This window comes from Pinus tabuliformis, chromosome 2_1, assembly GCF_031772625.1.
Source record: "Pinus tabuliformis cultivar Carrire ecotype Pingquan chromosome 2_1, CPIR1, whole genome shotgun sequence".
Lineage (NCBI taxonomy): Eukaryota > Viridiplantae > Streptophyta > Pinopsida > Pinales > Pinaceae > Pinus > Pinus tabuliformis.
The window spans coordinates 989,943,123-989,958,852 of record NC_142299.1 but is presented as its reverse complement, the minus strand read 5'-3'; the positions used below and the strand labels follow the sequence as shown (position 1 = coordinate 989,958,852).

At 41.0% G+C, this 15,730-nt stretch overlaps 1 protein-coding gene across 2 annotated transcripts in view; it reads left to right on the top strand.

Annotated features, from left to right (window-relative positions):
- FOLT1 (folate transporter 1) overlaps positions 1–15,730 on the top strand; it is a 339,568-nt gene that overhangs the window by 277,444 nt on the left and 46,394 nt on the right. For both annotated transcript variants that reach the window (XM_089403631.1, XM_089403630.1), the window contains one exon: positions 8,783–8,893. In XM_089403631.1, coding sequence (XP_089259757.1) covers positions 8,783–8,893 — 111 coding nt within the window. The remainder of the gene's footprint in view (positions 1–8,782; positions 8,894–15,730) is intronic.

Below are 15,730 nucleotides of genomic sequence, written 5' to 3'. Positions count from 1 at the left end.
TAATAGAAAACCCTCGGAGTTGCTGCACCGGTTTTCCTGCATTAGGTTTTTCTGGGGACTATTTTGTTCGAAAATTACTGTGTCCTATGTATCTTGTTCTTTGCTCAGTTTTCTATTTCATGTATTCAAATATTAAAGAAGTGTAGGCCGCAGAAGTAATTTGCTTCAGTATTTAGAGAATAACTTGATAATGTATATTAAAATCAAATAGGTGAACTAGATTCAGAATTGCTGTAGTAGGGGTTCCTTGAAGATTAGGGATTTTCACATGGTATCGGAGCATTGATTTTGAAACAGGAAGAGCAGATCCAACACTGAGCAGAGAGACCAATAGCTGCATTTGGTAGTAATTCGAATCCCCTTGAAGGGATTGCGCAGTCCTTGTCGAGAAGCAGAGATTCAGAGGAAATCTCTCTGTGAGAGAGTCGACAGAGAGGTACGATTTCCAGTTTGTGAGTTTGCAGAGGCAGAGGGAGTGACGGAAAGCCTCAGCATAGCACTTGAAGGGCGCAGTTTCTGCCGGGGCATAAATCCGCAAAAGAGCGAAGACACATAGAAGGGGAATTTTCTCCTCAGAGAACTTTTTGCCAAAATGTTCAAATTTCTCACTTGCTAGGTCATTGAGCAGTGACTAGAGGAGTCAGTTCCACAGTTGGGTGAGATGGCATCACATGGGCTCAAAGATCAAGACAGGTTGGAAGGAGCTTCCAACTATGTCATATGGAAGACCAAAATCTTCTCTGTTCTGGAAGAATACGATCTCGAAGCCTACGTCAAGAGTGTTGTTGCTGTTCCTGTTGACAATGATCAAAGGAAGAAGTACAAGGCTGAGCAGGGGAAGGCGAAGAGGCTCATTCTCAATGGAGTTCGAGATCATGTGGTCTCACACGTGTAAGGCAAGGATACAACCCGAGAGATGTGGGAAGCTTTGTCTTCACTATATGAAGGTTCTTCCGAATAGCAGAAGATGTACCTAGAACAAAAGTTGCAGCGAACATTGGTGTAGAAGGAAGAAGTTAACTCCTATCTTCAACGTCTTCAGGACACAAGAGACCACCTTGCTGCAATGGGGTCTACTCCTCAGTCTACCACGATGGTAAGGATGACCCTGAATGGAGTCTCGGATGAATGACAAGTCTTTGTCCAAAGCATATTGGGCAGAGAAAGACTACCTACATGGGAGGAGATGTGGGCAACTCTTCAACAGGAAGAATTAAGGAGGGACCTAGTTAAGGTCAACCTCAATGGCAGCAATGGGAGTGGCACGAAGACAGAGGAGGAGGAGGAGGAGAACGAAGCTCTAGCATCAAAGGGAGAACATAAGCAGGAGCGAAAGGACATTTCGAAGGTGAAATGTTTTAGATGTGGCGAGATGGGCCACTTTGCATCCCAGTGTCCTTTGAAGCAAAAGGATAAGGATGAGAAACATGATACTAAGGTTTCTCTACCAAAGATTGACAAAGATGAGTTTGCCATGAGTGCCCACACATATCCAGGAGGGAAATGGGGCGATATTGAGCTGTAGTCGGGAGGACTACAAGTGGGCAGGATCCTTGAGGAGTCCACCTCTTGGATCAATTCCTTACTGCGGGAGCCCAAGATTCAGCAATAGCAAGATGGACTTAGTGTTAGATGATGCAGTGGATTGTTTGGAGAGACAGATCCAGTAGCCTGAGACCAGTCACTGATCAACGCAGAGCAAGGTGGGCAACAATGCAGATGGCACAGTGCAGAAGTTAGCAGCAACGCAAAAGATTTAGAGGGTCAGAGACTAATAACAGTCAGATTCCAACATTCATGGTATTATGCTGAACACAGTTAAGTTCAGTAATTTTGGATGTTTTTTAGTTGCTTCTCTCAGCAATTGAGTTGCAGTATGAATGCAGTGTTAGCAATGGCAGTGCTAGCAGCATCGCAGATGCAACATTTGAGAGGGAGTTGTAGTACAGATGCAGCAGTGGCAGTGGCATCGTCATGGGCAACAGTACAGTAGCAACAATAGTGCGGAAAGGAGGTGCTTCAGAAGCAAAGCAACATGCAGTTGGACATTGTTGCTAGAGTACTTTCCTCGCTAAGAGGGAGTGTTAGTTTTTGGTAGCATCGGATGTGCTCTAGCCATGAAATTGGTGGAGAGGCTAAGGCACATGAGTTCTAAAGAACCCAGAAACCGTTTGGTGAAATTCCACCTGGATTGTATTTTATTAAAATAATTAATATTTTTAATGGGGTTCCTAAGTCTAAACTTAGGAAAATTAAAATATTAATGGGTATTAATCAAAATATGGGTGAGAATGATCTAGAAGGCGGATCAAGTCATGTTTTAATCTTAGCCGTTGATTAGAGACTTAATCTCGACCGTTGAAGTCTCAACGAGAAAAGTATAAGAATGAGGCTTGGGGTTCATTTAGAAACACACACGGAAAGAACAAATTGATCTGAAGTTCGATTTCTGGGGCTAGGAAGCTGAGAAATTCGAAGTTGCAGCAAAGGGGCAGGGATAGTTTGGGAGTACTAACAGAGAGGCAAAGAGAAGCTAGTGGAGGCAGCGCAGCAGCTAGAAGGATTGACTTTGTGCCAATCTGGGCCCACGCAGGCCTGATGCAGAGCTAGAAGGGCTAGCGCAGAAGCAGTAGCTGCCCTCACGCAGAAAGCTAAAACTATTGAGAAAGCTGACGTAGTGGGTAGAAGAGACAATGCAGAGCCTGTAGGGCTGATGCAGGGCCAACGCAGAGGTAGCCGGGGTTAGCCAGTTTTGCTGCCGGATCAGTGGGAATCTGCTGTGAAGTGAGGTAAAACTCACTCAGATTTTCCGCCATCGTATTTCTCTGTCACTGGATTGCGGAGAGGGCATCCAACATTTGTATTCAGAATTACTGCTTAATAATAGAAAACTCTCAGAGTTGCTGCACCAGTTTTCCAGCATTGGGTTTTTCCGGGGACTATTTTGTCCAAAATAACTGTGTCCTGTGCAGTGTTCTATTTCATGTATTCAAATATTAAAGAAGTGTAGGCTGCAAAAGTAATTTGCTCCAGTATTCAGAGAATAACTTGATAATGTATATTAAAATCAAGTAGGCAAAGTAGACTCAGAACTGCTGTTTTAGGGGTTCCTTGAGGATTAGGAATTTTCATAGGGCCCATTTACCATTCCCAATGTCATCACATGTCATTGAATGGTAAATACCTTCCCGATGCTATAAGGCACAAGCTCAACCCATTAGCCAAACCCCATGGAAATATGGTCAGAACGTCACCGACCAGGTGAGCAATCCAGGCCTTGATGCTAACAAGGCCAATTCTCCAACCATAAACCATGGTTTCCTGTTGAAATTTCTAAGTCTATCCATTATAAATTTAATCTGTATTCTTCTGGTTTATTTCTTCTACTTGTAAATTACGAACAAGTTATTTAAAACATATAAATAACGAAATAAACACAATACATTCTCAACCATCTACAGATCAACAACTAAAAGAAAACAAACACACAAGTGACACTGTTATTTTTGGACAACTCGTCTCGGGAAAAACCCAATGCGGGAAAACCGGTGCAACAATTTTGAGGGTTTATTATTATGCAATATATCCTTGAGTACACTGGGTGCCAAATTGGCTCACTTGACAGAGAAAAATAACCAACAATAATATCTCTCTATTCAGAAGCAGGTATTCAGAAACCCTGCCCCACAAAACCCTCTCCAGCAACACTGAAGCACTGTGTCAGCCCTCAAACCCTCTGTGTCAGCCTCAAAACCCTCTGCGTTAGCCCTATGAGGCATTGCGCAACCTCTGGGACTCTGCGTCACTCTTGTTGCCTTCTGTGTGGATGACACAGGCCCTCTGGCCTCTGTGTTGTCTCCGTTAGGCTCTGCGTGGCCTGCTCTGGTTTCTGCGTCTGCCTCTCTGCCTTTGCGCTGATCTCTCGACACTATCGCTTCCTCTCTGTCCAGTACTTACTACCCCGTGCTGTTGATCACTGATTCGACTTTACTTAGCAACCTCGCTCTAGTAAATCGAATGATTAATCACTCTGGTGTATTCTCCAACTGAACCTCAAGCCTCTTCTTATACTTTCCCTGTTGGTCCTTCAATGGCCGAGATTACATCTCTAATCAATGGCTAAGATTAGATTTGGCTTGATCCATGTCTTTTGGAACCTTCTAACCTAGTTTTATATTAATACCCATTAATATTTTATTTTTCCTAAGTTTTATATTAATACCCATTAATATTTTATTAGACTTAAGAACTCCATTAAAAATATTAATTATTTTAATATCTCCTAAACTGGGTAGAATCTGCCCAAACCATTTTTGGGTCTTGGAAATCTCATGTGCTTTAGCCTTTCCAACAATTTTCATGGCTAGAGCACATCCGATGCTACCCCAAATCAACATTTCCTAGTCAAACCCCATGACCTAAGAGAGCAATCCAAGTCTCAATGCTTATAGGGCGAATCTCTCCAACCATAAACCATGGTTTCACAACCAAACCCCATGACCTAAGAGAGCAATCCAGGCCTTGATGCTTATATGACCAATCTCCTCAGCCAAACTCCATGGTTTTCTGGTCAAACCCCATGACCAAGGGAGCAATCTTCGCCCATATTTGCTACAACATGAACACTCCCTTTCACCAAGGGAAAAATTCTTAATCACTCCAAGCTTGTCCCATAAGTACATCAACTTGATATAGGGATAGTGGCTTTGAGAGAATGTTAGGAACCAGCTCGATCATAGAAATACATAGGAGCCTCACTGCTCCACATGCTTTGACTTGTCACCACGGTCATCTCTGCACTTGATCAAACAATCTTGAAGCTACCTTGCTTCACAACTTGACAAGCAAACTGTAATATACTCTGTTTCAGTAGTGTTGTTAGCTTCTTGCTCATCATAGTAGATCCCTAAGCTGAATCTGTGAATCCCAACAGCTGCACTCAACACATGCCTTGGCTCAATCATAAACTTCACCGCAATTACTCTTCTATCATCTGGCAGTCTTGGTGCTTGCTCTATCATGGAGGCAATTCTTTCTGCCACTACTGCTCCCTCTTGACACGAGTCCTTCAAATTTGCTGACTAACCTGCTTCTTTTGAACTAGGAACCCTTCTGGCATAATTCAAGATATCAATACAATTTCTCCCTCTTGAACACGAACCACTCTAGGGAGCATCCTCTTGTTACACACTTTGATTCTTTCTTCCAATACTTCCATTTGCTGTCAGAGCCTTGGCAACCTTCACAATGTACCTGCAATCCTCACTAGGAGGCCATGGAAGAACGATTACAACCCAACAAAAGAGACAAAGACAAGAGGCTAACTAATAGTAAAACGACAACAACAATAATAATCAAGGAAGAGAGATATAAGGTACTTATCTTTTGAGGATTGAGGGAAATTTTGTCAGCTCCCTCTTGATCCTTCTATCTGCAAAACTATTCATCCTTGTCTTCGTCATCAGTTACTTTCCTTTCTTCCTTGCATGAGCTAGAGTTTCTTATTTCAGCAGAAACATCAGTCTAGATCCAGCTCTATGGTTTTATTCACAAACCCTAGGGAAACCACATACAAAACTTCAAGTCTATTGCAACAAACTTTGTCATATACAAATTTTCTTTCCATATCCAATTGTTCAAAACCATAGAACTTTTCATGCCTCTGCATATGTGATGAAGTCCATCATGTCATCAAACAATCAAGGATGTTCCATCTTGATTCAGTCCAAGCAAATGTATCAAGATTAATGGTCCATTATTTTATTTTGTCTTCATCTAGCACTCCAGCTATCAATAAAGGACAAATATAGATACAAATCTTCAATGAGGGTATGGCATCCAAATGTCCTGTATAGCATCAATAAGTAAACAATCTTCAAATGGTCCAGATTTCCTTCATGGAAGAGGCATCAACAAACCCTGTAAACTAGATGAGTATTATGTCATCAAAAACATCTTTGCCTTTAAATTCAAATCATCCAAATGCCCAAACAGTTCATGACACTTGAAACAAGTTTATCCAAAGTGCATTCTGCCTCAACAAGGGACCTCAAAAGGTCTGCTCTAAATTTAATAACTCCCAGCTTCTCCTTGCAACATCATTTCTGAGGCATCACTGTTTTGTATCGTCAAGGTAACAAGTTTTTCTTCTCAGCTCCCTCTGGCCCATTTCTTTTCTGTCAAACTTAGGCCTAGCTTGGTTGCCAAAATCCTTAAACAGTCCTCAAATCCTTGTCTTTTTTACTATGACCAATTCATTACCCTCCTACATATGGAGCTTGTTAGTGCAACTTTTATTTGTCCTTGTAGCCAGAACAAGTCTGCAATCTTCAATTGATATGAGCTCCTTTCCATGACCTACATGTGCAGTGCCTTCCACAATCAAAGGGTTACTAATCATCTTTTGCAAACAAATTTTTAATAAACCTCATGCACAGAAGACAAATTACTGTCTTGTCCATTGACGAAGATATTTCAGAATTCTTTTTGCCACTTTCTGAGGTTCCTCGGCCTTTGATGCTCAGACTAAGGCTCGTTTTGGATTTTGTGGCCTAATCCTAAGTCTCCTTGGCCTCTTTTAAATACTCCCCGAGGTCTCTCAGCCTCTTATTTTTCCTATGGTCTACCGTCTACCTCAGACAGGCTGCGACCTAGTTCTGAGGCTTTTCGGCCCTCCTGAGGCTTGGACTGAGGTCTGTCTCGGCATTCATGCAACTGGGACTGAGGTCATTCAGTCCCCATTGTAGGGCTTTGGCCCTTCTTCAAGCCTGGTCAAAACCATTAAATACAAACAGGGTTCGGTTTTCACAAAAAATGTTTATTCTTATACAAGGATGAGAGCTTTGTGGTCATCCTCTGTCATAACAGAATTAGGGCTTCAGTCTTTCTTCAATAAGTGTCTAGTCTTTTGGCTGCTTTATAACCCAAGCTCTGATCCCATGTTGATTTGTTCAGATTTCCTAGACTGATAATTAATTCCAATGATTTCTTCATTAGTTTAATTTGTGTCACATTCATTATTAAGGGATTATACATAGAAAATCTTCAACAGTAAAACAATAATGACAGTCAAGAGACACAAAATTTGCATGGAAAAACCCAAGAACCTTTTCTTAAAGAATTTTTCCATTTCAACAAGAGATACAATCTAATTTCCCAGTTAAAAACAAAGTCAAACTGACTAGTACCAAACCCAGGTCAAACTTGGTCAAACAGAGACAAATTCAGCCTCCTGAAATATCAGTTTGACTTTGTTTTTGATTGGGAAATCAGATTGTATCTCTTGTTGAAATGGACAAATTCTCTAAGAAAAGGTTGTTGGGATTTTCTCCTGGTTTAGGGTTTTCCCAGGACAAATTTTGTCTCTTGTGTTTGGCTGTCTCTTCATGATCCTACTGCCATTATTGTTTTAGTGTTGAAGATTTTCTATGTATAACTGCTTAATGATGAATGTGACACAAGTTAAACTAATGAAGAAATGATTGGAAGTAATTATCAGTCTAGGAAATCTCAAAAAATCAACATGGGATCAGAGCTTGGGTTATAGAGCAGCCAAAAGACTAGACACTTATTGAAGAAAGTCTGAAGCCCTAACTCTTGTGACTGAAAGGAAGATCACAAAGCCCTCATCCTTGTTTAAGAATAAACAATTTTTGTGAAAGCTGAACCCTGTTTGTATTTAATGGTTTTGACCAGGCTTGTAAAAGGGCCAAAGCCCTAGAATGGGGACCGAATGACCTCAGTCCCAGCTGCATGAAGGCCGAGACAGACCTCAGTCCAAGCCTCAGGAGGGCTGAAAAGTCATTTCGATGTTTTTTCTCATATATATATATATATATCATGTTTCCCCATTTCCAAATTTTTGGGGGCATGTTTCTAGTGCATCTCCATTTTGAGATTGCGTACGTTTTGCCCCATATTGTGCAACTCAGGCAAGAATCAACCCTAGATTATTTTTGGAGCAATGTTTCACATAGCATGGTTGAGGTGGATACTTGGGGATGTGTAGGTGAAACAATAGCATCAATACAACTTTTTTGTGACAATGAGATTGCCGTCAAGATGTCAAAGAATCTAGTGTGTCATGTTTGCACAAAAAACATGAAAGTTCCTCATCACTTTGGATAGAAAATTGGTGCAGAATAATCATATTGAGCTTGTGTACAAGAAAAACTTGTAGACATTTCATGGCCATATATCAGTGTCTAGGTGTTAGCAATACATAAATAAGATATGCACGTATGTTGCATTGTATTAGGTACCTGTTTAATTAGGTCTTAGACTCTTAGGGAGATCAGTTGGTTGTTAGGGAAACCACGATGTTATTCAGGGTCTTTATATGCACACTTATTTATTTATTCAATATCAATTAATGATCTATCTTTTTTCGTTGCACTCTCATGTTCAACATCAATCAGTGATCTCTCTTTTGCTTTGGACTCTCATGTTCTTTTTTGCAACATTAGCATGTTTCCTAGCTACAAGAACTAATACAAGGGAACTCTATTAAAAATATTTTGAAATGTTTCCATGAAAATCAACATTTAGAAATAGGATTCCGTTATGAACAAGTCGAAATTCCTCCTGTACATCATTTGCGATGATATTTGGCCCTTGGTTTTTCTTACAAATAGGTTAGACTTGTCATCTACAAACAAAAGTTTGATGATTGATGCATCTTGGTTAATGTTGTTTAGTGTTTTCAAGTTCTTTTCTTGTTATTTTCTTTTATCATCTTTTTCCTGTTAAAGGAAACTTATCTTTTCCTGAAATTTATTTTCAGGTTTCCCATGGAGCTATCCAATTCACAACATATGAGGAAGCTCGTAAGTTTGTCATAACATTGAGGAACAAGCAAAGAAAGGATGGCAATATTGTTGGAGATAAAGCATTGGTAACATGCACACTAATATTTCCTCTGTAATGTCGCACACACTCTCACAAAATTATAAAGGTTTTGGTGAAATCTCAAATAAGACATTTCTATAAAAGGAATTTGAGAAACATCATTATCATACAAGAAGATCTCCATAGATTAGTCATTAAAAGTCAATTCACTAGGTCATAATTTGGAAAGGAAAAGGATATCTATACAATGATAAGTACTTTAGTGATGACTCATTTCTTACAATCACAACGACGTATTCATAGTCATTAGTTGCTTTAATGGAAATATATCAACTTACAATTCATATCATTTGCATATCCCTTTTTAGAGATTCAAACAAAGAGATGGAGTGAGTCAATGTTCTAACCCTAAGTAGTCACATTATTCTGGAAAGGGTTGGAAACTTGGAATATTTGAAGATATAAAAAATTTGATGTTGTGAAGTGAGTTGGATAGGTGGCATTCATATGAAGATGATCATATGCAATATGCATAAAAAAAATCGGTGTCAGACATGTTTTTGATGCCATTAGGAGGTAGTTTGTGACATTGGTTAAGAAACTAATTAGAAGAGCTACTGGATAGTCGGAATTACATATATTTAATGTGCTAAATGAGTGAATAAAACCGTAGAAAAGAAAAAATATTTTGGAGAGAAATGTTGTTCAACATGAGTCTCAAAGTGTGATGTAAGCCTATCAACAACAGCTCACATGATGCATGTCCATTGTTAGTGGGCCCACAATATATTCCACATAGGGTTGTCTACATGTATATCATTAAGCCAACCTTGACAGGACTACTTTATCCATATAAATAGGGATAAGGAGGCCTCATTTTTACACACTATCATATGACTGCACACATTTATTTTGCAGTTTTTCTCCATTTATAGAGAATTATGAAATTGTTATGGTTTTCTGCTTGTATGTTTGAATGGCAATTGTAGTATGATGGTCAAAGTGGGAAATTGTTGAGATTCTCAAGAAAGAGAGAGAATCAAATGGAACCAACTACCAATCCTTCTGTGTAAAGAGTAAACAAACCAACAATAGTTCATTATAACCCAACAAATCTCTAATTCTACTAAAATAAAAAAATAGCATTGGAACAGCCAAAAGAGGTGCAACCCTAAATTAGATAAGATAAGATAAGGTAATTTTATTAATGTCCAATAGATGACCATAAATAGGTCAATGGGATTGAAGGATACAACCAGTACGAGTACAATGTGGGACTGCAAATGCAACTCTTAGAAAATTGCGAAAGCTAAATCTAGGATAGAATGAAATGAAGTTAAAGAGGACAATAATAGGATAGCCTCATAAACATGTATATAACCGGATCATGTAGAAAGCTATGGGCTTGCTGTGCACCTCAAAAAAGAGCCGTTTAGGGGGTCAAAACAAATCCGGAAGTTCAGGAACCGAGAAACTGCTAAAAATAGTAAATGCTGCTATAATCAAGGAAACAGAGGAAACTGACTGGAGGTCTAGGTGGAACAGGCGAGTGGCCACCAATATCCACCTGGATCAGTCCTCCCCCCTTAGGAAGCAATGGTCCCCATTGCATGTTGTTAAGTCTAGGTATGTTCTATGCTTAGAGCAATTTATTTCAATTTTCACAGTTAGCTCAATATCTTTTCCAGATTAGCAATCATATTAGCATAATAGTAAATTGCAGATAGAACATAAACATAAATCGTAGAAAGACAAGCCTAGACAAGAAGACACAAGATGTGGTGCTAGCCAGGGACAAACTCCAATGTGGGGAAACCCTTGATCAATTATTCTTATATGCTCTTCAATAGTTCAACAGAGAGAGAGAGAGTACATTTACAATAGAAGTCAACACTTTGACTTATCTAAATAAGAGCATAGATCATCCCTAAGAAGATGATACATGAGGTAGCTGAACTCAGTTGAAGACATGTTGCTTCAACTGATTCTCCATGGTGACTTCATCACCATGCTGCACCTTATCATCATGTTGCACCTCACTGTGCTGCACCATGCTGCACCCATCATCACTATGCTGCATTTCATCATGCTTCATTAGTCATGACTGTACCCATCACTGTGCTCAATGTATACTGCAAAGTATCATCACGCTGCACCACTGTCATTAAGCTGCTCTTCATCACAAGCTCCCATCACTGGGCTGCACTCATCATTATGTTGCACTACACTGCTGTCTCTAACACCGTGCTGCATCTAGATATGTAGTTGCATCCATAGGCTATATCTAAACTTGTTGCATAAACTGCTGTAGTATCCAACCATAATGTTGCATCTCTTAGAACACCTCCTGCATAATGATGGACACTACTATTGTCATGTTTCCACACTTCCTATGTCATGATCCAATTCTGGTCAACACTTTGACCCAATAGTCCTCCACAAAAACACTGTTGTCACCACTGTTTGCACTGTTGCACCTACAATTCTGGTTAGGGCATGTACAACTTCCCTTAAATCAACACACAGTCAACAAGACTAGCCCTCAAGGGCTGCGGCCTACCTTGGAGAGGCTCATCCCATGCCACATTGTCCTCTTAAGGTTCTTTCCACCTCAACGCAGCCCTAGAATTCCTCCAACTACTTTTTCTATGGCCTGCGGCCTAGTAGCAACTTGTTGTAGCTTTCGGCCTCCTCCAAAATGTGCCCAAACAGTCACCCAATTACCAGGGTTTCGCTCCTCCTCTACTCGGCCTAGTAGCCTGCCCTCTCAACCCTAGAAACAACCTCTCGGATCTGTCTCAGCCTTAAGACAGTCACCAAATATCAGATCCGCACTTCTCTGCACCTCGACCTGTTTTAGGAGGATATCCCTGCGTTTTCTAGCCCATAACAGTCCCTAATTATTGCGGCCCTCCAGCAAGGTACTTTAGCCCTCCTTCCAGCAAATCAGACCTGAAGTTGGCCTCCAAACGTCCCTTCAAACCCTCACTGACCTGTCTTCCTTACTGCGGTTAGGGTCACCCTTGGGACAACGTATTAGAGGGCTGTCTTCCTTGATAACGTAGAGGGTTAGGGCATCTCTTCTTCCTAACATGACTGCGTCCTAGATTTAGGTCATGCGTAGAGCTGTCATGAACTAGGGCTCTGCTAGGACTGCTTTTAGACTTCATTCTTAGGCTCCTTTCCTCCTGCGTTTAGGGCTTCTTCCTCTTAGACTTTTCTTCCACTAAAACCCAAAACAAGTGGAGAGAAATCAAGAGTGAAGTGTGTGTGCAAATGACTATCAAGTCCCCTCCTTTTATACTAAAACGTTGAGCACACATGGGGGTTATTTGTTTGCTGGCCGACCTTGACGAATTGTCCCATAACACAAATAAATTCATATCTTCATGAATACTTATCGGAATCGGATGATCTTTAGATCAATCCTACACCTCTCGATGAGAGGAGTCCAAGAAAAATATCAGCTGCCATAAATAAGATGACCCACATGGAGTTTGGCCCCAGTTTCCAACACTCCCTCTCAACTAGGGAGAACTCCATCCACTGATCCATTTGCCAGACTGTACTATCTCTGCCATCAGTGCCCTGCACTGCTCTGCTTTGCTGAACCATGAAGAAGAAGAATTGATCGAGAATGTCTCATACCATTCTCTACTGACCCGAAGTCAGTCCCATATGAAGAGAGTGTGTCATACCACTCTTACTGATCCCAAATCAGTACTAAGAGAGAGTGAGTTATATCACTCTTACTGACCCGAAGTCAGTTCCAATTGATCCCAAATCAATATCAAAAGAGAGTGTCTCAAACCACTCATACTGACCCAAAGTCAGTTTCATTGATCCCAGATCAATATCAAGAGAGAGTGTCTCAAACCACTCATACTGATCCCAGATCAGTTCCAAGAGAGAGTGAGCTATATCACTCTTACTAACCCGAAGTCAGTTCCAATTGATCTGAGATCAATATCAAAAGAGAGTGTCTCAAACCACTCATACTGATCCTAGATCAATTCCAAGAGAGAGTGAGCTATATCACTCTTACTGACCCGAAGTTAGTTCCAATTGATCCCAGATCAATGTCGATCATCCTAGCACAGGGAGTATGGTAGATACACAATACGTCCATCGATACTACTATGGTCCCTATCCTCATTTCCTTGCTCATTAGCCAAATGAGAGGTACTTCCCATGAGTCCCAGACTGCATCGGTAGGATGCCTTGGCAGGAGAACCACTCGTCCTGCCCATAAGTCACCACGGGGTATCATAGGGGAAGGCTGAACCATTCACCTTGTACACAACGCACCACTAGGGGAGGGTGAGTTGCCCTATGGTCGCTTGTTGCTCCAAGAAGTACCCCAAGCGCCCCAGAGCTCCCAGAGTTCAATGCATGCATCATACAAGACCCTCATAAGAGGGTCTCTCAACGACTCCAAGTCATTTTGGAAAGTCACAAATTTGACCTTTCCTCGGGGCTTTGACAGAATGCCTGCGACCTGCACATCAGTCCCAATGCGATGGAGCCATCTTGCTCATCAATGTACCATATCCCAGATAAAGTGGTACCTGATATCTATATGTTTGGAGTGATCATAACACACAAGATTCCTCAATAATCGAATCCCCCTCTGGTTGTCATAGAAGATCACGTGGTATCCATCATGTGTCAAACAACTCACTGAAGAGCTTCCACAACTAGGCAGCTTCACACGAGGTCATACTCGTAGCTATGTATTCGGTCTCAGCGGTGCTCAAGGCAACCGACTTCTGCTTCTAGCTCATCCAGGATATCGTAGTAGAACCCAAAGAGAACCAACACTCAAAAGTGCTCTTGCAATCCTTCACACTGCCTGCCCAGTCAACATTCACATAATCACACAACTTTACATTTCCGGCAGTGTATCCCAATCCATAAGAGATTGTGCCCTAAAGATATCTCAGAAGATTCTTGGCACCGATCCAGTGAGGCTCAACCATATAAGAGCTCAACATGCTAACTGCAAAACATATATCCGGACAGGAGTTCACCAAGAACATCAATGCTAGAATGAGTTTATGAAACTCAGAGGCATTTCCCAAATCAGGTTCGACATCCCTACCACATAACTTTTGAAAGTTAAGCTCCATTGAGGTAGTCATGGGCTTGCAGTTCACCATTCCAAATTCGGAATCCAACTCCCTCTTACTTTTGCAAATGAGAGGGTCTACACCTATCAGAAAGAGTTGTCCTTCGAAGGTGCCAGTATGAGAGGACTATCATCCTCAACCTTCAAGCAAAGGTTTGGATCGGCTTCACTCCTAGTGAATCTCAACTTCATCAGACAGCTATCAATCCTCTCATATCAAGCCTGGGGTGTTTTGCTTCAAGCCATAGAGGGCTTTCTTCCACCTGCATACATGAGATTCCCGATCATGAATCTCAAACCCCTCGGGTTGTTCCAAACCTGTGGACTTGCTATATGAAGGGAATGGTCCCCTTGTAAGATTTTCCTTTGGTACATCTCAGACATGTACCTTCATGCTCTTCTTGAATTTAGGCATCCCTGTCACCATCTGACTCACATCGGGTAGGGCCCCATAATAAGCATACCTTCGGTGCTATAGATGAGATGTGTCAACTGACATGGTCCCCAATGGACTTCCTGCAACTTGATACAAATTGCCAACCCTGAATAAAAGCATCTTTGAAAATTCTATTTTCAAACATGTACCTTTCCATTGATGAATGCCACCTTGAAACCTTTGACTTCCATTGTTGAAATGGACACCAGGTTCTTCTTGCAATCAAGTACATAAAAGAGATTCTTGTAAATGAATCGAGTTACCCTCATTCAATTGAGGGGTAACATTTCCTACACCCTTTCCGGGATAGGTGGCATTGACTCCAAGTATAATTCCATGATTGTTTCCATCTCTGTCAATTTAGAGAGAACACCCTTCTATTTGATGAAGTGCCTTGAAGCACTACCATTAATAAGCCAGATTCCCAAAGAATCTGGAGGAGAGGGCCAATATAAGATAATGCTTCTTTATCTTATCAGAAACAACATTTGATTCTTCATACTTGGGGTTCCTTACTTTCTTTGAAGAGTCGGCTATTTCCTTGATGACCTGCATTACCTGTCATTCCTTCGATCATTGAAGATGTCCTTGGAATGATTTTTATCATCATCAAGTGATGTGTCCCTACCATTCAGACACTCCTTCTCATAATGGCCGAACTTATTACAAACAAGGCATCTGCCTTTCCTTCCACCCTTAGATCTGGACTTCCCATTGAAGTGATCTTTAGGTAGGCCATTAGAAGCTTCCGTTGCGCCATTTTGATAATATTCTCTGCTACGACTTCACCCTTGGTGAATTTGAAAAGGGATGAAGAATCCATTGAGCCTTTTGTCCTTTCCCAACTGTCTTCGGTGATTGCTCTTTCACTCTTGCTTGGGCTTTGTCTTCACCTCAGCTCCGATACCATGTTAATTTTAGGTATGTTCTATGCTTAGAGCAATTTATTTCAATTTTCACAGTTAGCTCAATAACTTTTCCAGGTTAGCAATCATATCAACATAATAGTAAATTGCAGAGAGAACATAAACATAAATTGCAGAAGACAAGCCAAGACAAGAGGACACAAGATGTGGCGCTAGCCAGGGACAAACCCCAATGTGGGGAAACCCTTGATCAATTCTTATTATATGTTCTTCAACAACAGAAGTCAACACTTTGACTTATCTAAATAAGAGCATAGATCATCTCCAAGCAGATGATACATGAGGTAGCTGAACTCAGTTGAAGACATGCTGCTTCAACTGATTCTCCACGGAGACCTCATCACCATGCTGCACCTATCATTGTGTTGCACCTTATCATCATGTTGCACCTCA